The sequence below is a fragment of the Podarcis melisellensis genome, assembly GCF_964234715.1.
Source record: "Podarcis melisellensis genome assembly, chromosome: 17".
NCBI lineage: Eukaryota > Metazoa > Chordata > Lepidosauria > Squamata > Lacertidae > Podarcis > Podarcis melisellensis.
The window spans coordinates 27004243-27027980 of record NC_138534.1 but is presented as its reverse complement, the minus strand read 5'-3'; the positions used below and the strand labels follow the sequence as shown (position 1 = coordinate 27027980).

General features: G+C 45.4%; 1 protein-coding gene and 1 long non-coding RNA gene across 2 annotated transcripts in view; one reads left to right on the top strand and one right to left on the bottom strand.

Moving 5' to 3' along the window:
• GRIN3A (glutamate ionotropic receptor NMDA type subunit 3A) overlaps positions 1 to 16749 on the top strand; it is a 95186-nt gene extending 78437 nt beyond the window's left edge. The window contains exons 7-9 of the mRNA XM_081893841.1: positions 9837 to 10001; positions 11165 to 11238; positions 15898 to 16749. Of these exons, the coding sequence (XP_081749967.1) occupies positions 9837 to 10001; positions 11165 to 11238; positions 15898 to 16258 (600 nt within the window). The 3' untranslated portion in view covers positions 16259 to 16749. The remainder of the gene's footprint in view (positions 1 to 9836; positions 10002 to 11164; positions 11239 to 15897) is intronic.
• LOC309359709 lies at positions 11397 to 14433 on the bottom strand. The gene is made up of 2 exons (XR_014163914.1): positions 14342 to 14433; positions 11397 to 11860 (listed from the first exon to the last, which is right to left on the bottom strand). It is a non-coding gene; the product is annotated as an uncharacterized lncRNA (long non-coding RNA).
• Positions 16750 to 23738: the final 6989 nt, after the last annotated feature.

The following is a 23738-nucleotide window of genomic DNA, read 5'->3' as shown; positions in this document are numbered from 1 at the left end:
GTTTAATGTATATGGGTTGGCGCATGCAGAGAGAAAGGACAAGAAAGGGTTGAGTTAGGTGTTTTGGTTGATTTTCAAGCGTGTTTGTCCTGCACCAGGAATTGGTTAAGCAAGCATCTGAGAGCGAGTCAGCACAATCTGCGCTTGTGTTTGAAGCAAATTTGCTCTTGACCCTTGCCCTTGGCCGAGGGGGCGGAGGAAGGGGGTGAGGTGGGGGTGGACCATCCCAGGTGCCTTCACTGAGGGGGGTGACATTTGGAAACACTGCCTGCCCGCGACTCCCAAGCCTACCCCGAGTCGTCGGGGGAACGGAGGAGCTGTGCCCCTTTGCCAGCAGCACTCCCCCCTTCCCCCTTTGTTTTGACAGCTGGGGGAGGCTTGGAAGTTGCAGGCGGGCTGCGGGCGAAATGTACGCCATCCGTGGCTCGCTCTACCCCCAGCTGCAGGGCATGTGCACCGCTCCATGCACCCGAGTAGCTATCCCATGCTTGGGAGGGCACCCTCTGTGCACCGCACCCCTCTGGAGCGTGTCTGCACTGGGCAGTGCGGGCATATGCTCTACCACTGCCTTGGCCAGAGCCTAGTCTGTCTTGGAACACTGCAATGAGACTGTGGAAAAAGAAAAGGCATTTTAAATGTGTTATAACCCCATGACACCAGATGGTGCTGTGATGTTCTGTCCTTCAGCAATGTGATTTCCCATGATGAGGTTTACAATACGTTTTTCTGAAACATTTTTTGGATGTGTCTAGATTCAGCCTGCATAATGTTGGAAGGACTGTATATTAAAACTGCATGTAACCTATAGGCTGTGAGGCTGCATTATATTATCAGTAAAGGGACTGACCCTACCTAGAACTGTCTGGTGTTTTTCTGTTCCATTAGCACACTCCGCTGGCGTGCTGAATGGGCACTTTGCCCATGCCCCAGTACATCCCTGACTAGCAGTTATGCTAGCTGGAGTATAGAGAGCCAGTGGTTCCCCAGCTCTGGATGTTGTAGAGCACAGAAAAATAGATGGGGCTTTATTATTATTATTATTATTATTATTATTATTATTATTATTATTATTATTATTTTATATCCTGCCCATCTAGCTGGCTTTCCCCAGCAACTCTGGGTTGCTTACAATATATAAAACACAACAAAACATCAAACATAAAAAACAAGATATCCTATACAAGCAACAAACAAATCAATAAAAATCCATAATAATAATAATTGGAATAAACAATTTACAGTTATACCCAAATTAAAGTAACCACCAATCCCAACTAAACATTTAACCAACACCAACCCAACAAAAATGAAACAGAGGAACCAAAATTAGAAACGTTTTAAGCATTTTAGCCAGTTGCCCCAACCCAAGAGTTGTTCCAGCAGTGTCTGAGTGGCCTCCCACTCAGGGTGAGTGTGGGCCCTGTCCGCAAGGCCAGATAGAAATGGGCCTTGCAGCAGTGAGCGGTCTTCCCTCCAGCACTCATGGCAGCAGCCGTGTAGAAATCAGTAGGCTTTAAGCAGAGCAAGTTAATGCCGACAACCTGCTGATCTCGAGATGTTTCTTGAAAGCCAGATACACTCCACATTCTCCAACAACAGTGTCATCCAAAATAAAATGTTATTGGGGGGAGGCCAGTTTTCAAAGCAGCACGCCTGCACCCAGCAAACTCTATAATCTCTGACCTCTTGGTCCTTTACATATTCTGGAATATTGTCCACTTGGATGAAATTGTATTAAAAGGAACAACAGGCAATTGCCGTCCATTAGCATCAAGGTACTTACAGAGGAAACAGTACCTTTGCCAGGAAAAAGCTGGCCTGCGAAATGCAAAAAGGATATAACTTTCTTCTTGTTCCTTCCCCCACCCCCCACCCCGGTAAGGAGCTAATAGGTCAGAAAGAAAAGTCTGTCAAGTTTAAATGGGGGTGGGGAGAGAGAGAGAGAACACTTCTTGGCAACTCCTGCAGTGAAAAAAAATGTAATGGCATTTATTTAGAAGCCTCCTCTTGAATTAAAAGTTAAACCACAATGGAGTAAATGTGTGATGACACTCAAAAGCTGAAGTTAATCCGTACTGGAAGAGAGACATCTAGTTGAGCCTTTGAGGCATTGCACAAAATTGCCTATTAGAAATGCTGAAAAGCAATCTTTACATTTCTAAATTTAAGTAAAGGATTGCATGCATTTTGCTTGCTTGCTTGCTTAAGAATCATGCTTTGCAGCCCTCTATGTATTTTTAAAATGTAACCATAATTACACGAATTGTGATCTTTGATTCTGGAAGATTTCAGCATCCTTTTGGTCTGTACAGCAGAGGTGGCTCCAAGATGATGCTGGAGTTCCAGCCAGCCTGGTTAAAAATCAGGGATGATGGGAGTTGTAGTCCCAACAAGTCCTGGAGGACCACAGATTAGACACCTCTGCCATAGAGCATCAAACTACATGTGCTGCTAAATGCTTTGTTAACAACTATATCAGGGTTTTAAAAAACTTAATACCAATTTTCATCAGGGCAGCAACACACCAGGGGGGAGGAAGGCTTCACCCTCCCCTCGCCAGTCAGGATCTTGACAAAAAACACCTCCCCGCTGAGCTCTTCAGTTACAAAGCATCAGTTGAAAACTATCTGGACTACTTTTTTTTTAATCTCAGAAGCTAAATACAGTATCATCCTTCTGCATGGGCAGCAGAAAGAGAATAAACTGCACTAGCATGGATGGTGTTTTTTCTTCTACTACTGTTTATAAAGTACCAACACAATATATTGGCTCATTAAAAAATTAGCTGTTTTGGGAGTTTCTACAGAGTCACACCATTGATCCGTTTAGCCTAGAATTATATGCTGGCCAAGGCTGTCCATTGTTTCAGGCAGAAGCTTCTCTCGCTCCTGCTAAGTGATGAGCCTTTTAGAACAGAAGTCCTTGGCCATTGAACATGGGCCCTGGAACATGAGGTGAAGTGGCTTCAAATATTCTCCCAGCCTTGTTGAGTCGGTAGAGCATGAGTCTCTTAATCTCCGGGTTGTGAGTTTGAGCCTCACGTTGGATGAAAGATTCCTGCATCTCAGGGGGTTGTCTAGATGGTCCTCTTGGTTCCTTGCAACATTACAATTCAACGATTCTGTGATTCCATGTAACAACAACAAAATGTTAAGTTTATACTGGAGGAGATGTGAACTGTTAAAGCAGAAGATAGCCCTAGCTGAAAAATCCTTCTGCAGATTAGATAACCGTTGCTTACATCTGAGATATCTGTGCAGGCTAAAGGCAGGATATTGAGTTTATCTGTCGAGCTCAAGGCTGCATCCTTCTTTACACTTGCCAAGCGAAAGCTGTGTTTGCATGTCCAGTTCCCAGAGGCCTAGCAAAGGAGGAAATAAGGTGGAAGAGTCACAATTACGCAACACACACTTGTGTGATAGTGCTATTCTTGTTACCACTTGAAACTGCAATACTATTCATATATATATATATATTTACCATATAATCATATATATATATATGTGTGTGTGTGTGTGTATGTGTATATATATATATATATATATATATATATATATATATATATATATATATATATGGTAAATGTATTGTCTAGTCACAGCAAATCTCCACTGCAAATCTCTCTGGGCTGAAAGAATGGCAAAGAGGATATTCTCCCTTGCTACATGCTACAATGGGAACCTGGATATTTGTAATAACCAGTGCAAGGTTCCATACAGTTTCCCCCTTGCATCTTTCTTCTTCTTCTTCTTTAAATGAATTTTTTGGCTGGTCTACAAGGACGTGTCAGCAAAGAATAATGGCACAACCCTGCTCGTATCTGTAAGTGAAATATTGATTGTGATGACCCTTTTAAACGGCAAAATATCCATCTTGGTGCTTTCACTGCTACCTCTGTGGTGTTATAACCCATTTTTAGACACACAATGCATTTTCACTTTATTCCCAGATGAAATATTCTGTGAATTGATTTCTAGATTTTACTTTCCCATACATTTTTTTTCTTTAAACCAAACAGTTGAACTTGTTCTGTGGGGGAAAGGTGCTGTTTTCCTTGGACAGAGCTGTTTGCCTGCTTCACCTAATCATGCATTAGCTGCTTGATTGATTTAAGTTTTATTAGGAAATGACAGTCTTGTGGGTAGAGCACAGGTCAAGGAACATCTAGACGCCTCCCACAACACAGGGGTTGTGGCTAGGAGACCTGTTTATTGTGCCTTCACCCTGCTTTTTTTGCACAACGTTTGTGGAAGGAATGGGCAAATCTATCAATTTCAGTTTCTCTCGCTTTCTCATTTTTCCTATATTAGTTCTCTACATTTTTACACCAGTCTATGATTCTGTTGGAATGTTCAAGGAGGCTGGAGAGGATATATTGTTTTATAATATCCTTCCTAACTTGCACCAGCAAGTTCTATAACTTAGCAGAGTTTTAACATTCCCCTTTAAATGCACAACAGTTAACTTGTTGCAAGCTTGTTTAAGCTTCTCAATATAGGATTCCTGGTAATCCCCTTTTCTCCCCCTTAAAAAGAACAGACACGACACAGTCTTGTGCAAAGTATTATAAAAGACGTTTACTCACACATTCAGTTCACAGATGGATCCCTGAAGGCAGACTTAGGTTACAAAGTATATACATGTGGAACTACCCCACAAGCAGTCACTGCTGCTCACACGACAAAAGCAAGATGGAAAAGTTAGTCCAAAAGAAGGAAGTGTGCCTTGCCTTTTTGTTACCTGAGCAGGCAAGGACACACCCATCTCTAGTTACATGCAGAGGAAGCTTGTCCCAGCTCAGGAGGACACAGGAAGTACTGACTGGCTGGAGCAAACATCCCCTTTCATGTCCACTCTAGGAATGTTGTACTTGACTGCTTTCTATGTGTCACATCCCACAGATTCACACACATACACACCCTGAAAATTCACCAGCATTTTGCCCTGGTTTTCACCTAAGAGACACATTTTTGTGAAGCAATTTGCAAATGTCTAGGCCAAAATGTCTACTGTTGGCAACTCCTCAGCTGGCCCTACTTCCCATTTCTATCACAGAGTGTTTTGCTGAGTCTTTCGTTGGAGTCAGACTTTGCTGACTGTTCATTGGGCAGCTCAGTTCTCTGCCTGAGTTCCAAGCCTTTCTTTGCATTTTGCATCTTCCTCCTCTTCCCAACTCAGGCATGGAAGACAGCTTTTGCACCTCTGTAGGATCTGTTTGGACACTTTCCTCTAAATTATGTAGCTCTGTACATTCAGACCCTTCAAGTGTCCCTATTTTCCAGGGACATCCCTGATTTGGAGAAGCCGTCCCAGTTTTACAAAGGTCACAGTTAAAGGGAGCACTTTCACAACGGAATCCTTGTGAGAAAAACCAAACCCCCTCAGGTGTCTGGTCTACTCAGATATTTCACTTTGAATTCCACCTTCACTTTCATTTGGCCTCAGCTCATTGAAATTGAGCAGCCCCCCCCCTTCCATTAAGTAAATGGAATCATTAAGCTCATTACTTAATTAATCAAGCACAGATGCCACACTTTTTTGCTATCAGTTCTGAATAGGAAGGGAATGATATTGAATCCTTTTCTGCAGTAGCACGTTTTCATTAAAAAGCTTGCTTCAGCCAGTGAGCAAGATTAGATTTCACTAATGCGGTTTATAGAAAAGAAAGGGGCTGAAACCAAACCAAAACAAAACAAAACAAAAGTTTTATTGAGATTGGCATACCCTGGAGCTGGATCAATTCTGGTTTTTTCAGCTTGGTGAATCTTATCTGTGCCTTCAAAAGAACTTGTTCTTCCAGTCCTGGGGCCAAATTGGGCATGATAACCCAATCAGATGGGCAGGGTACAAATAATAAAATTGTTGCTGTTGTTGTTGCATGTCAAGACCCCACAGCCACCCCCTCGTTGGAAATAACTCACGCAAGGACACAGGTATTAGGTTTATGTTATTGGGCAAAATTTTGGCCACAATTTTATTGAAAATACAGAATGTGAGCAGTATTGGCTTAGGCATTGATTGGACCTGACTATATCTGACTCCTGCCCATTGTGCTGGAAGTCCAGTAAGGGTAAGCCACTGGTAGGGGTAGCCCTGTCGATGCGAACCAACTCAAGTTCCCCCTGGTGTTCCCGTCGGGGTCGTGTCAAGGCCTTAGCCCGCCAGCCGGGCTTCAGACTAGATCAACACCCGCGGATTCCTTTAACGGAATACCCTCAAGCATGGAGGGACAGGTGATGGCCACACCTCACCTCTCCCCACACAAGGTCAAACAATGCCTAACCGCAACCCTAACAAAGTTGTGACGATTGCTACGAGGTAGGCGAAAACCAAGTGACCAGTGCCAATTTGCCAAGTGGAAAAATTTCTACCAGTCCCCTCGAACAACCAAGGTGACCAACCGAAGTCCATAGCAAGGCCATTGCCTGACCTGAAAAATAGGGAGGGAGGACAGGTGATTGAGGAAGCGAGCCAAAGAGGAAGTCCTCTGGCTCACTCCTATGTTTAAATGGCTCCAGCCACGCCCCCCCCCCCCGGCCAGCGGATTGGCTGGCCGGGCTCTGACGTGGCCGGGATCCCCCAGGCAATGGGGGACAAAGTCTCCCACCCCCGGTGGGGAGTGGGTGGCCACGCGGTCCAATGCAACTCCTCCCCACTGGGAAGTGGAGCCAATTTGTTGTATTAGCCACATTCTTTGAGCTTGTGGCGATATTGCTCTTGCAGTTGCTTTTATCCTTTTCCCTCCATCGCAGCTGTGCTCTGAATTGCATTTTGTATTGCATTTTAATAATGACAATAGCATTTGGGGAGCATTTAGTTTTAAGAGACTGTGGCCAGTCTACTTACCAGAGCTGGTTACGGGGGGTGGGGGCAGACTAACAAACAAAATGAATTTCAAATGTACGGTACTATACTCAGGTGTCGTCCATACTTTCTGCTTGCCCCATACCTATAAAACATGGGTCCAAGCTGTTTTTTGCTCACCCTGTGTTTTCTAGACACAGGTCCAAGCAAGTTTGCCTTTGACCCGCCACATTCCCCTGCTCTTTAAGCACTAAATCGAAACAAACGGTAATCCACAGAAAGCCCACTCCCTTTGTTCCGATTCAGCACTAAACGAAAGGTTTTCCCAGGGAGGAAGTCTCAGGACAAACAGGTGCATGGATAAGCCCTAAGGCAGGAATTATCCAATGCCAAAATTTAGAACAGGAGACACCTGCCTTGTTAGTGATGCACGTGAAAAAGTTCTAGAGGTCTTGGTAAACCTTAAGTTTGATATGAGTTAACAGTATGATACAGCAGCAAAAAAACAGTTAGTGCTATTCTAGGCTGCATCAACAGAAGCATAGCATCCAGATCAAGGAAAGGAATAATACCACTTTATTCTGCTTTGGTCAGTTCTTTAAGGTGCCACAAGGCTCTGTTGTCTTTATTGAAATTTATACATATTTTGCTCTATGATTGCCCAAAGTGTGTGTGTGTGTGTGTGTGTGTGTGTGTTATGATATATACAGCTAAGAAAGTTGCCGGTTTGTAAATCTGCTGTTGCTGTAATCATATTTGCCTCCTCTTCTTCTATTTTTATTTAAATGTGCATCTGAAATGTAGGCTTTCAAGAGAGCTGTCACAGCATATTTATCAGCTGTTTCGTTCATGCTTTGTTTTGGCATCTCCTTTGTGAACAGAGAAAGATATTTGTTCTGATGCACACCTACCTACTAACCGAAAACTACCCATACATTGAAATGCCTCCATTAGGAACCCATCTATTTGTTTTGCATGGGGTTGGTCAAGACAAATTTGAGAGCATCATTCAATAGCACCCTTTACTCATTAATTAACATGAGACAGAATATTATAGCAGAAACACCAAAGTTTTACGTATTTCATGGGGGCTTATTGAGGAGAATATCCTAATGGACAAAAGGGTATCAAGCTGGTATTAATCGCATGTCATATATTTTGTTTGCGATCCCTGGTTGTCTCCAGAGATAGCTACAAATTGGTCAGGTACTTAACAAGGGTTACTAGGTGGTAAACAAGGTAAATTTGCCTTTTTTCCTGTGGCTAAGATAGTGAGCTTAAAAGATTATGGTGATTTTATTATCCGTACCCTGCCCATCTGATTGGGTTGCCCCAGCCACTCTGGGAGGCTTCCAACAAACATAAAAGCATAATAAAACACCAAACATAAAAAACTTCCCTATACAGTCATACCTCTTGTTACGTTCGGTTCAGGTTACGTTTTTTCAGGATACGTCCCACGGTGAGCCGGAAGTAATGGAACAGGTTACTTCTGGGTTTCACCGCTCGCGCAGACGCTCAAAATGACATCCCGCACGTGCGCAGAAGCGGTGAATCGTGACCCGCGCATGCGCAGACGCAGGTTGCATTCTGCTTATGTTGTGAACGGGGCTCCAGAATGGATCTTGTTTGCAACCAGAGGTACCACTGTACAGGGCTGCCTTCAGAAGTCATCTAAAAGTTGTGGAGTTATTTATCCCCTTGACATCTGATGGGAGGGTGTTCCACAGGGCAGGTGTGACTACCAAGAGGTGCCTCTGCCTGGTTCCCTGTAACTTCACTTATTGCAGTGAGCGAACCACCAGAAGGCCCTCAGAGCTAGGTGTCCTGCTCTTCCACTTGACCCACATAGATGGGCAGAGGCCAGGGTTAGATGGCCGGCTCCCATGAACGACTTGAGCTGCAGCTCCAGCCTCTCATGCACGCTGCATCAGAAGAGACTCAAGTGCAGAAGAGGAAGGAGGAGGAAGGAGGGAGGAGGGAGGAGGGAGGAGGAAAGGTCTGGTTGGTGTGGCAGAGTGGCCAAGCAGCAGCCAACCCATACCATGTATTAGGTTGTGGGTGGACATAGCAATTAACACAGAGATTTCTCCAAGTGGTTCTGGAGAACTGAACTGAACAGCTCAGCCGGCCTGCTCTTATAGGAAGCCAGCAGTCAACATTGTAACAACAACAGCCCAGGGTGTCCTGCCTAAATTAACTGACGTGGACCTGAGTGAAAACTATATACAGTGGTACCTCTGCTGTACAGTGGTACCTCGGGTGACATATGCTTCAGGTTACATACGCTTCAGGTGACAGACTCCGCTAACCCAGAAATATTACCTTGGGTTAAGAACTTTGCTTCAGGATGAGAACAGAAATCATGCTCCGGCGGCGTGGCGGCAGCAGGAGGCCCCATTACCTAAAGTGGTGCTTCAGGTTAAGAACGGTTTCAGCTTAAGAACGGACCTCCGGAATGAATTAAGTACTTAACCCGAGGTACCACTGTACACAATACCCCTGGTGGCCAGGGTGAGAACTTCAATACATAACACCATGCTAGACCATCAGGCCTCTGCTGAGGAGCATCACTCACACTTGAACCAGGCCAGACTCCTAGTCAGGTGCACTAACAGTGATGCAGCCGCCATTTTGTGCCAGCCATGCTTGAATACGGGGTGTGGGGATGTAGGGTTGGGTGGGTGGGTGTGAAGACATCCCATTTGAAGTCCAAATGGGACAAGGGACATTTTGTCCAAAAATGAGGTGATCCCGTTTTTCCAGGGACGGGTAGCAACCCTAATTTCAGCACAGAATTGCCTCTGGCTAAAGCCCCTCATGCTGTATCAGATGCCGGGGATGAGCACAAGCGCAGTGAAAGTGGGAAGGATAAAATGGGCATATGTGATAAAGAGAGGGGACCTGTTGCATGTTGAGATTGGAGGTGGGTCTTGGGTCTGATTAGACCTGGGTGGGGCAAGGACTAAACCAGCAAGAAGAAAACCAGCCAGTTTTTCTAATGTCACTCACTTCCTTTGTTTTCTTAACAGACACTGCAGATGGGCATCAAGCACTTTTCTGGACTCTTTGTGATGCTATGCATTGGGTTTGGCTTGTCAATTCTCACTACTATTGGAGAGCACATCGTATACAGGCTGGTGATCCCACGAATCAAAAAGAAATCCAAGCTGAGATACTGGCTTCATACAAGTCAGGTACGTCCTCCTGGTATTAAATCACTCTTGTTCTGAATGGATTACACCACAAAACTGCCTTGGGTAACCTCTTTATATCCTCCATCCAGAGAAGCAAAGGTTTTATTTTTTTAATTGTATTTATTTTATTTCATAAAAATTTAACACCACTTAACTGATCGAGAAAAACCCTCAAAGCTGTTTACAAAACAACAAAATCGGGGGGGGGGGTCACAGCCATACGTCAAAACACAGTACTTCAGGGACCTCCTCTTTACATATGAACCTACCCAGACCCTAAGATCATCTTCTGAGACCCTTCTTAATGAGCCTACTCCATGAGGGTCCGGAGAATGGCATCACAAGAACAGGGCCTTCTCTGCAGTGGCTCCCAGTCTGTGGAATGCTCTTCCCAGGGAGGTTTGACCAGTGCCTTCATTATGTACCTTTAGGTACCAGGCAAAAACGTTCCTATTTAACCAGGCCTTTGGTCAATTGACATCCAATGCCCTTTTGAAATGTGTTGGGGAGCAGGGGGATTATTGAGTTGTTCTTGTTCTTGTTTTTATTATGTATTTTGGGATTTTATTTTGCCCTGAGACCTGCGGGTATAGGGCGGTATACAAATTAAACAAACATACATACAAACAAATGTTAAAATACTAGAAAGGATCAAAATTACTTCAACTTTCTAAGCATCTTGTCTAAATGAGAAAGGTTCTAGCTATCTTCTGTAGTCTCTTCCCAAACCATGCAGCATCGGTGAAAATGGGATGGGTGGAATCGCTCTGAGAATCACAATGGTGGGGGTCATACACAAACAGCTCAGTACAGTGGTACCTTGTTTCTCGAACTTTCGTCCCGGAAGTCCGTTCGACTCCCGAAACGTTCAAAAACCAAGGCGCGGCTTCCAATTGGTGCAGGCGTCCTGGAAAGAATAGCAGACTGCTGCATTGGACGTTTGGCTTCCAAAAAACATTTGAAAACCAGAAAACCTGGGTTTTCAGTGTTTGGGAGCCAATTTGTTTGTCAACTAAGCCGTTCGAGAACCAAGGTTCCACTGTGCTTCGCTTCAAACAAAATCACAGCCTGTTACGTGCAGCGTTCATATTTCCTATCCGCTCCACCCTAAAATGCAAGGCTGATTATGCTAATGATTAATTTGTTCCCTGCTTTTCCTCTAGAGATTGCACCGTGCTTTAAATAGTTCATTTATTGAAGAGAAACACCAGCCTAAAGCAAAGCGAGTTGAAAAGAGGTAAGAAAAATGACTTTTAAAACCCCTTGTTTCCAGATGAATCTGTAGATATTGGCTCCCATGACACAAAACACTCCCCCCTCCCCTCTTTGTTAAGGAAAAGGAAAGAGAAACACTTGGGGAAACTGTAGTGTATAATGTGAGTCACACACTGAAGAGAAACTGAAAATCATTTTTATTATTGTGCCAAGAGAATCATAAATCATAAAGAATGGCCTTTGGCTGTATGACTTTATATGAGGGAGCAATTCCATTCACATCATTTTATTATATACACACTATAGCTGTCTGACCCAGCAGTGACATGACAGTCAGACATGTAATCACTTTTTTCCTTTCAATGTGCTTGGCACACAAACGTCCCATTAAGACAACCACGTCTAGAAAAACAGGGGGAGCAACTCACAGTGGCAGCTGCACCCCTCAGTCGACTTCCTCATCTGTAGCAGCAGCACACTCATGGAAGGCAAATTTTTGAATTTGCTCTTTCGTCCCCCCAAAAGGTCAGCATCTCAGTGCAGGTTTGCAGATGTAGGCCAAGCTGTTCTGTGTGCTCAAATCCCTTTCCTTATGTGCAAACCGAGGAATGGAGAAAGCATCGCAATGCCAGGCATTGTACGATCTGTTCAGAAATTATAATTAGGCATACATTTATTTGGGGCCTTTTCAGACTTGTTTAAAAAAGGCACCACAGTTGTGAACCTGGTTTTTCCAACATTGTTACCGCTGACCTTTTAAAAATAATAATAATAATGTGCCGTTTACAACATGTTGCGTGTCGAGGTCCCCAGGGCCACCCCAATAACTCACACATCACACAGAAATTTTTGTTTAAGGTTTGAGCATAATTTTGGCCACAACTTTATTAAAATACAAAAATGTGAGTGGTTGCTTAGGCATTGGTTGCGACTATCTGCCCCCACCATGGGGGACAGACTGATATAACGCACGATGTGAAAGTCAGAATAGAGGAATACACTTGGGGGTAGCGACGGAGCAGGGAAGCTGCCCTCAGCCCTCCCCAAATGCAACCAGGAGCTCATTGCTATGGCCCGAGCCCCCTTGACAGGGTGGACAAGCAATAGTTAGCCCCTGATTCCTTTAACGGAATCCCTTGCAGCAGCAGCATTAGAGGGGCAGGCACAGCCAAACAATGCCCCTCAACCAACCAAACCATAAACCAATGCCTAACCGCAACCTTACAAGTTGTGATGATTTGCTACACGGTAGGCAAAAACCAAATGGCCCCAGCCAATCAGCCAGGTGGACAAAATTCCTACCGGGCCCCTGCTCCGAAGCAGACGACCCCATGACAGGCATAGCAAGGTCAAGCGAACAACCCTAATTCTAGGGAGGGGGGGACAGGCAATCCGATGCACGGGCGAAAAGAGGAAGCCCTAGCCTCGTGCAAGGAGTTTTAGCATTTCTGGCTGTCAATCAATCAAATGGCAACATTAACTTCTTCCCAACAACAAGGGAAGTCCAATCGCATCAGTGGCCAAAGGTCAAATAGCCCGCCCCCAACTTTGGAGTGTCCTGGCGGCCCCCACCGCAATACGTGCTCTCCATGAAGGAGAACACACTATGCCATTTAAAAGGCTTAAGTATACAAGCTGGCATCGCGACACTGCATCAAGTCTGACAGCTGTGTTTTTAGTGCCCTGGCGTTACTCATGCCATGAGTCACACAAACTGTGCCTGCCTCTGCTTTTCCCATTTTGCCTTCCCTTTCCATGTCCCCGTAACAAACCCAGCCTGACCGTAGGGCAAGTTTGGGAAATCTGACAGAACTGAATCCCCGGGCAAATGTGACTTCCCGAACACTCTTGATAGAAAGAACAATTCTGCATGAGATGGCGGGGCCAAGATCTCTCCAGCAGGAAGGGTCGTGCACCATCATAAAAAATATCCCTTTTACATTCGCTGGGTCTAATTGGAACCATCCCAGCCCCAAGCCTGTTCAAACTAGCAGCGGTTCTGTTGCAGATTCACCGAGAATGTCCACAGGGCCATGCTGCTGAACCAGAGCACAGGCACCAAACTATAATGAATTAATGCAGTCGAACAGTGTAGCAAAACTCCCCCTCCATCCCACGATAAAACTCATTTATTCCTTTAGATAGCTGCTGCATTGGAAAACAAGAAGAAACAGAGGATTGATGAAAATAGCTTCTACTGTATTATTATTTCCCTAGGGAATAATTCTCTGGCACTTTCTTCAATCATACATTTCCCAGAAGGCACATGGGGTGTGTGTGGGGAGGTGTGCACACACACACACAAATACAGGTCGCACTGTGGTCTAAACCACTGAGCCTCTTGGGCTTGCCGATCAGAAGGTCAGCAGTTCAAATCCCTGGGATGGGGTGAACGCCTGTTGCTCTGTCCCAGCTCCTGCCAACCTAGCAATTCAAAAGCACACCAGTGCAAGTAGATAAATAGGTACCTCTACTGCGGGAAGCTAAATGGCATTTCCGTGCGCTCTGGGGTTCTGTCCCCAGATGTTCCTTTGCGCTAGAAGCGGTTTAGTCATTCTGGCCACATGACCCGGAAAGCTGTCTGTGGACAAACGCTGGCTCCCTTGGCCTGAAAGCGAGATGAGCGCCGCAACCCCATAGTCCCCTTTGACTGGACTTAACCACCCAAGGGTCCTTTACCTTTACCTTTTACCTATAAAAAACAGAGTACATGCACACCCTCGCCTCTTTGACGGTTTCAAGTGTATCAGGATTCATTTGCTTCAGTCAGCATAGATTTTGCTAAGTGCAAATTCTTTGGCCTAGGGGTCAACATTCTCTATGTGGATCTATCAGAAGCAAGAAATCTTACAAGCGAGATTGTTAGCTGGCAGCGGGTAAGATGTTCGCCATCTGCCGTCAACTCCTGCATCCCACAGACTGGGATGTGTATGGTTCTCCACCTCCCCATTTCATCCTAACAACAGCCCTGTGAGGTTGGTTAGGCTGAGAGACCAGGAATGGCCCAAGGTCACCCAGTGAGCTTCATGGGTGAGTGGGGACACAAACCTCTGCAAACAAATTGGGATCTGGATAGCAAAATTCCACGAAACATAATAATATGAACTTGTTTTCGGAAAACTTACCATAGCTAAACCAAAGATGTTTTGACCAGAGGTCTTTTTCTACTGTCTATTGTAAACATGCACACAATATATAAGATTTGCAGAGAATACACCAGTTGAAAATACTACGTACAATAAGAGCAAAAGAAGGAAACAAACTTAAATATGAGTAATAAGGCCTCCAAACGTTAAAAAATTATGTGGTTAAAACGTTGTAATAAAATAACTGAAATAACTAATGAAAATGAAACAACATCTGATAAGTGGAGTATATTTTAGTATAGGGCTGCATACACACAACATTTTATTCTAGAATCAGTGGAGACTGTGTCCTTGTTTCTTCTACTTGGTTCACACACAATCTGGATCTGCAGCATATTTTTGGCCCCTGTTTTCTTTTTTGAAAACAAAAGCTCATTGCAGGTGGATTCTGCACTGCCCCACAGTGTGTCTGCGCTTAGCATATGCCCAGGGACATTTCTGTTTATTGCTCAGCTCTTATCTCTTAAAAAGAGTCTGTAGAACCGATATCTGATGCCCTATGGGCTGGATTAAGGCCTGGACATTTTCTCTGTAGTTTTGTTTATGGATTCTGCCTTCCGGGAAAACAAACAACAAGGGGTGGGGGCCTGGTGGACTTTCCAGCTGCATGCTGTTCGAAACAAGATGCTGAACTTGATGGGCCCTTAGTTTCATCTAGCACGGCCTTTCTCAACCTGTGTGTCCCCAGATGTTGTTGAACTACAACTTCCATCACCCCTAGCTAGCAAAGCCAGAGCTCAGGGATGCTGGGAGTTGTAGTCCAACATCTGGGGACCCACAGCTTCAGAACCACTAATCTAGCAGTATTCCTACATTTGCATCGCCTGCATACACACATTGGAAGCAAGAGGTGGACGAGAATAGGCGGAGGAAGAGTTGGGGGTTTCCCATTACTTTACCATTGGCACAATGTAAGTCAGGGCTGGGAAACCATAATCCCTGACCATCCTGGTGGGAGTTGGAGTCCATTCATATTGGGAGAGCCACACCCTCCCCACTCCTGGCGTACCCTCCAACATTTCTCCTATGAAAATAAGGAAGTCTTGTTCAATAACAACAACTACAACAATTAATGAAATCACTTTTACTTGATTTTACAATACAAAATTATTTTTAAAAAATCAAATGCATATCCATATACAGAGATTCCTCCAAATTTCAGGACTTACCCCTCCCCCCTCCCTGGAGTCCCATTTTAAACATTTAAAGCTGCATCTTATTCCGTACTCTATTATATCAATCCATATTTTCCATGGTAGTTGAAAATATCGCGGGTTGCAATTTGGCACTTCTGCGCACGCGCAAAGCGCGATTTAGCACTTCTGTGCATGCGCGACCGCCAAAACCCGGAAGTAACCCATTCTGGGACTTCCGGTTTTTGGCAATTTGCAACCTGAACAAACGCAACCTGAAGCGGCTGTAACCTGAGGTATGATTGTATCTGTTTGGCCATTTGTGAAATTTTGAAGGCTTTCAGCAAATATTCCATCACTGTAGGTCGGGCAGAAATAACTGTGACTTTTTTCTTTTTGCAGGTCCAACGCAGGGAACAGCCAGCATTCAGTCTGGAACACAGCCAGCCCAGGCAACTGCCTTCGGAAGAAATACATCTGCAGTGAAGAGAGCCAAAACGAAGTGGTGCTTAAGCAGCAACAGTCGCCGCCGCAGCAGCAGCAGCAAGACATCCCTCTCCCCCTCCTGACGAGAGACTCCCCAGCATCGCTGACCACAAACGGGAAAGCGGACTCCCTCAACGTGGCCAGGACCTCTGTGATCCAAGAGCTCTCTGAGCTGGAGAAGCAGATTCAGGTTATCAAGCAGGAACTGCAGTTGGCCATGAGCAGGAAACTGGAGCTGGAAGAGTTTCAGAGGACAAACAGGACTGCGGAGCCCTAAGTGGCTGGGCTCCGGCCCTCACAAGCCCTCTCTTCCCTGTAACTATTCATAATGCACTTTTCTTTCTCTCTCCCTTTTTTTTTTGTAATGCCAGAAAGCGGCACCGGAATCAACAAGCAATACGGCTGCTTCCTGCAAAACCAGCATTTTTTTGCAGAAGGCACCAGCACCCTTGGTTCCCTCTTCCGGGAACGTTTCAAAGAGGCAAAGGCTCCGTGGGAAAACTTCGCTCTCCATCTGAAGAAGGGTTGACCCTCAGGCTGCAGGAAACACTTCCAAGCCTCTGGGGGACTCTTCCAAGCATCCAGAACACACAGCTCCCTGGTTTTCTTCTTGCCACGCTCTCAAATGGAATCCCCACTTTTTAGCCCTTTCTGTGCTTTTTTTTTTTTTTTTTTGAAAGACTTAAAATGATGATTCAGATTTGTGCGTCCTGGTGGTGCTTTGTTTGGAGTTTGCTAGTGGAATTTGTTACGGCCTGCCTGGGGGTGGGGGTGGGTGGGTGGGGGAATACACCTTTGCGTGCTGAGGAACCCCAAGGCGTTGTTAGCGTGAAACCTTTCTGTTAATTTCATTAGCCAATCTCAACAACACTGGTGTCGATATCCACCCCAAAAAACATTTGGGCATAAGGACAAATACTAACAATCAATATCTTTTTGCAGAGGCTTAGTGCTGATCTAGGGACGTGGGTGGCGCTGTGGTCTATATCACTGAGCCTTGGGCTGGCCAATTGGAAGGTCGGATGTTTGAATCCCCGCAACGGGGTGAGCTCCCGTTGCTCGGCCCCAGCTCCTGCCAACCTAGCAGTTGGAAAGCACGTCAAAGTGCAAGTAGATAAATAGATATCGCTCTGGCGGGAAGGTAAACGGCATTTCTGTTCACTGCTCTGGTTTTGCCAGAAGCGGCTTAGTCATGCTGGCCACATGACCTGGAAAAACTGTCTGCGGACAAACATCAGCTTCCTCGGACAGTAAAGCGAAATGAGCGCCGCAACCCCAGAATGGTTCGCAACTGGACTTAACTGTCAGGGGTCCTTTATCTTTACCTAGTGCTGATCTACACTTCCAGGTTGGATTGTTTCAATGCTCTCCGCTAGGGGCTGCCCTTGAAGATGACCCAGATCTGGTCTAAAATACAGTGACCACATATTTAATAATAATAGTTGTTACTGTTATTATTATTATTATTATTATTATTATTATTATTATTATTAATACCATCCTTTAATAGAAATTCTGAAGGCGGTTTACATAAATAAAAGATGAGAGGTGGTAACATTCTGGACTCTGCCGCTTCAGAATGCAAGGAAAGGAATCATATATTTGAAAGATGGTCCACCCTCCCACATGGGGATGCGGGTGGCGCTGTGGTCTAAACCACTGAGCATCTTGGGCTTGACGATCAGAACATCGGTGGTTTCAATCCCGTGACGGGGTGAGCTCCCGTTGCTCTGTCCCAGCTCCTGCCAACCTAGCAGTTCGAAAGCACACCAGTGCAAGTAGATAAATAGATACTACCACTGTGACAGGAAGGTAAACGGAGCTTCCGTGTGCTCTGGTTTCCGTCACTGTGTTCTTTTGTGCCAGAAGCGGTTTAGTCATGCTGGCCACATGACCCGGAAAGCTGCCTATGGACAAACACTGGCTCCCTCAGCCTGAAAGCGAGATGAGTGCCGCAACCCCGTAGTTGCCTTTGACTGGATGTAACCGTCCAAGGGTCCTTTACCTTTTTACCTTACCTCCCACGTGAGAAACAAACCACCTTGGGTTACAAACCTTTTGCTCAAATATGCTGGGCTGCTGAACCGAACCACTGTAGAGTTGGAAGGGAACTGAGAAATCATCCAGCCCAGCCCTCTGCAAGTCAGGAATATGCAGCTGTCCCATATGGGAATCAAACCTGTAGCCTTGGTGTTATCAGCACCAAGCCTTAACCAACATGCAGGCAGGGTTCTCGTTTTTCCCCTGTGGGGGAGCACTCAAAATGTGGCTTCCCACTCTTCCCATCTTCAATGGTACAGTCCAGAACTCAACTGCCACATCCTGGCTCTGGTGTGTGGATCAGCTCTCAGCGATCAAATACAATCAGACATCTCCTTGCCAACCTCTGCCCTCTTCCCTTCTCAAAAATCAGTTGCCAGGGCAGTGCCCAGCCACCCTCAGGTTCTTTCAGAGAATCAGCAGGCTTTGTACTCCGGTTTTCCACACAAAAAAGAATATTTTAAAATTATTATTTTTTGGAAAAAAAGCTACAGATAAAATTATCTATTGTATGGTTTTTCTTGAAGTGTTTCTAGTTTTCCAGAGTGCTTTTATCTATTTTGCCTAAGATTCCCAGTCATGATTTCGGGACCTGTTGTTTTAAGGCTGTTGATGGGGAACCTCTGGCTTATTGGGTTGGTCTAAAAGCCGGCGCCATGGCTTTAAATGTTTTTGAAGCACGACGTGGTATCCTTCCGTGAAATGTGTTGTGTAAGTTGCCGGTGGTGGCTTGCTCTCCAGTTGTCGATGTTTGTTCTTTATGCGGGTGCTATGCAAGCAGTGGGTGCGAAAAAATGTCCAACGGCATACAACCAAACAGGCAAACCATCCCACCTACACTTCCCCACAACCCATACATACATAAGGAGCAGTGACGTTCAGTCGGTGGACTAAGGGGACTAGATTAGTCCCCTAAAAGTTCCCAGTAAATTAGACTATTAAAACATTAAAGCCTGGTGCCTTCTTCCCCCAAAACCAGGAAGCTTCTATCTGGCTTAGGGAAAGAGACACTGTACTCTGAAGGGTTCAAGAACCATTTTACCCTCTTCCCGACGTCCAACTGGCTTTGGGAAGGAGGCAGCATGGCTCCAGCATCCCATCAGGCCTGGCGACTCTTTCCCAAAGCCCAGGAAGCTTCTGTCTGGTTTAGGGAGGGAGGTGCGATGCTCACACATGCAACATCCCCATTGCCCTTGCGAGCTGCTCCCCTACGAAAAATTTCACTGTACACCACTGATAAGGGACAAAGATTCTTTTACCAGCGTGGGCCATTTAGCATGTTGCTTTGAGACATACTATATCCCTGTTTCCTTTGGTAATGGATGGAGAATCTCTAGCCAGAGGGACATATTCCTTCGCAAGGGGTGTGTTCCAGTGGTGGGTGGGGCAAGAGAAAAAAGTGGGTGGAGCTATCGGGGTAACTGTGACCTTTACACGGGGGAGAGAAATCAGAGGCCTCCCCACATCTTTCCATAAAGACAAGCAAGAGGAATTACCCCACACTTCAGGGAGTTAGAAGCATTCCAAGGGCTCTACAGTTCTGATGGATTCATTTGGCTCTAAATAAATAAATAAAAAATAAAGTAAAATACTTATACCCCACCCTTCTGATTGGGTTGCCCCAGCCACTCTGTGTGGTTTTGAACAGAATATAAAAAACACAGCAAAACACCAAACACTAAAAACTTGCCGATACAGGGTTCCCTTTCAGGTGTCTTCTAAAGGTCACATAGTTGTTTATCTGTTTGACACCTGGCGGAAGGGCATTCCGCAGCCAGGCGCCACTACAAAGAAGTCCCTGTAACTTTACTTCTCACAGCGAGGGAACTGTTGGAAGGCCCTCAGAACTAGACCTCAGTGTCTGGGCTGAACAATGGGGATGGAGACGTTCCTTCAGCTAGGCCTGAGGCTCCCTGCTATATGTGCTCTCATGCTACTTTGGGTACCAGGCATTTCTTCCCCCACAGAGTTAGGGCAGTTGCCTGCTTATGTGCCAAAGTGGCCACAAATGCCTTGCTCGGGAGCTAGTGGAACTGAGGACTCTACCCTTACCATAGAGCCAGGGTGCTCATTATGTGGAAAGGCAGGCGAGCAGTGAGCGAGGGGGCCAAAGTAGCCTGCTCACCACGATTTGGCAGCAGGTTCACTTTTCAAGTTTTTCTGCCTAATGCAGGGCAATAAGGGGGGAAAATAGGGCTACACATATGCCACATGGACTTCCCTATGCATCTAATATCCATGTGTGGAACTTAAAGGAATGTAGCCACTGAATCTTGGCTCACTGCTTTCTCTGAATCTGAAGGCTTGAGAACCCAATGGATGTATACTGGCCAATGCCTAGAAGAATAGCTTATTGATATGGCATCTGCCTTGCATATAGTCTCAATCCCTGGTAGGGTTGGGGAACTCCCAAATAACCACTGCCTGTCTGAGCTAGATAGAGCAATGGTCTGATTCAGTATAAGGTAGCTTCCAATATTACTAGATAGCATCTTCCACTAAGGGCCACCATGCAATTTTACCCTACCAGAAAACCCCTTCTCTTTCCCTCCTCTACTGGTACATATGACACTTTCTTTTCTTTTGTTCTTTCAATTACCCAACAGAAAGCCAGCACTACTAGACATTCAGCAGCTTTGGTGCGAATTAATGAAGTCCACCCCCAACTTCTACAAATCAGCTCTGGCTATCGTCTCCCTTTTCTGGTTGAAAACTCCAGTTGCTGGGTTGGTGGGGGTCAGGGAGGTGCTGGTCATGGTTGTATGTTTTTGGTTTTGAAATAAATTTTAATAGTATTTTTTTTAGGCTGGTTGATTTGCATGATGGGTTACTGTTGCTGTCTGAAGAGCAAATCCACTTTGATCAAGGGAAAAGACCAACCCAGGATCCCATGATTGCCTTGTCTATAATATTGGTTTATTATCAGCAACCATAGGCTTTCAGGTGACTTTTATACGCTGATGTAATGATAGGAAACTTTCACACATGGAACATGATCGTGAGACAGTTAAAAGCGCACCCGAGTCCTGCTGAAATTTATCAACACCGGGGTGTTTGCTGCAGGAGCAGCACTCCTAGCTAAAGGTATGCACACGGCAGCTAGTTAACTCTCTACAGTGGTACCTCAGGTTAAGTACTTAATTCGTTCCAGAGGTCCGTTCTTAACCTGAAGCTGTTCTTATTTAATATTTAATGCTGTGTCATTTTTAACACTTGATTGGAAGCCACCCAGAGTAGCCGGGGAAACTCAGCCAGATGGGCGGGGTATAAATAATAATATATTATTATTATTATTATTATTATTATTATTATTATTATTATTAACCTGAAGCACCACTTTAGCTAATGGGGCCTCCCACTGCCGCTGCGCTGCCACTGCACGATTTCTGTTCTCATCCTGAAGCATACTTTAACCCAAGGTAATATTTCTGGGTTAGCAGAGTCTGTCACCTGAAGCATATGTAACCTGAAGTGTATGTAACCCGAGGTACCACTGTATTGGCAAAGCTGACACAGCAGTTTCCACGGCCCCAATACCCATGCGAAACAGCCTAGCATCTAGGCATCTATTCCTAGGTCTGCGTTCTATGGAACAGTTGCAGCAACAGGGAGACACTCTCCCTCCACCAGCTTTATGTATCTTCCGTCAATGGGCTGCGCGCACACAGCTGGAGTCTATACCTGCTCTTTCCACTTCAATTCTCTCCTGCTTCTGGGAGACAGTAGTGCAGCTACAACCCGTCTGTTTCAGGTTTAAAAGATCCCCTGCAAATACAGAGATTGCTGCTCTGTGGCACTGAACATCTTCCATTTATGCAGCCCATACACCAGGAAGGACAGCTCAGTGGAAAACAGATCTCTTGGTTCTATCTCTCCAACCAGATGCCCAAAGCAAGTTCTGCAGGGCTTCAGAGTCCTTTATGTAAGCAGTACATTCCAGGATGCCAGAAAGCGAAGCAGTCAAGGGTGGTGACTCCCATTGATCCTGTAAGTGTATTAACAGCTGAAAAGATTTTGAAACCTGCTTGCAGCCACCCGAAACAGATAGGATGGGCTAGGACATGAAACAGAAACTCACACTATGCACAGGTTTTATGTGGTACATGTCAAGTTTCAATTGGGCCACAACTGTCTGTCTCGACTGTCAGGAACTCTTCAAGCAGGTAGCAGTCCATACACCTCTGATGCCCAGCTGACAAAACCTTCTGCCCTGTTCATCTCCTGATGGGTAGAAACAGCTCAGCAGCCTAAAGTTTGAGGCGGCCCTTGATGGATGCACTACGGATAAAATATTTCAGTTGAACTGTGACTGGCAAACCAGACACAGAAAGGGTAGAAGTTTAAAACGTGGCCCATGTTAATTCTCCTACGATAAAGATGGGATTCCAAGTGTGCTCTGGTTGATCTGCAGTAGATCAGGCAAGGATTTCTGGCTCCCTTAATTTATTGCAGCATCAAAATTACTTCCCATACTCTTAAATTATGACAAAAACTCAGGGCAACCAGGAATAGATGTTTCCTTCTGTAGGCCTATATGTATATATTGTTATTCCTACAGAGATGGGAATAACATGGGATCCCAGGGGTCTTGTTCCTCAACCAGGGTCAGTGCTCCTTTGGAGAAAAGACGACGCAGCCGAGACTGTCATAGCTTTAGTATGATTTAGTCACATATTTAGATAGAGTCCAGATCTCACAGTATGGTCCTCAAGAGGGGGTTGGTTCCCCAAGATGGATCTGCCTTTCCCCAGCCTCCTCCAAAGACCCCAAATGCTTCCTGTAGATCCCAGGGGTGGATCTCCAGTGGTGCCTTGGATTACGAACTTAATTCATTCCTGAGGTCTGTTCTTAACCCGAAACCGTTTTTAATCTGAGGCGCTTTCGCTAATGGGACCTCCCGCTGCCACCACTGCGCAATTTTCGTTCTCATCCTGGGGCAAAGTTCTCAGCCCGAGGTACTACTTCTGGGAGTTTGTAACCCGAAGCGTTTGTAACCCAAGGTACCACTGTACTATGAAACTAATGAAGCTTAAGCTTCAAGGCCCCTAACCCCAGAGGGACCCCAGAAGCAACTTTAGTCTACATTGCTTAAAAAATTTGGGTCTAGTAGACCCAATTAGAGTCACACGACTCAACATGATTTTTGTTGTTGTGTATGTTTCAGCAATCCCAAAGTTTGAAAGTCAGTAGCAGAGATGCTGTAAATCTGTTGCGGAACAGTGTATGGGCCTTACACAAAGAGGGCACAGAAGAACGCTCAAGACACTCAGGATATTGCTCAAGACTGCACCATCTCCCTATCTACACACACACACACACACACACACGAGAGTGTGTATGTCAACACCCAGGGCTGCCAGGTGAACCAAGGATTCACTTCTGCATTTTTCCTCTTCTGGTGCAGCAAGGCATGTGCATTGGTCCAGAGGCAGAGATGGGCCGATCACCTTCTGAAGCCTCAAGCTCCATTATGTGCACGGCCCTGGAAATTCTTGCCTCGCTTCAGAAGGTCAGGATTAAGTCCAGTCTTAAGCCTGGGGTGATTTCATTTCCATCATTCTTCTGCCCACACACAAGTGCCTGCCTACAGTGAGCCTTTAAAGGGTTACACCAAGTCACATTGATGCAACCCCTACTGTGTGGGGGACCATAGAGACTCCACAAGCTTCTCAGTACACACAACTGTAAGCACGGACATACACAAAACAGTGAGACAC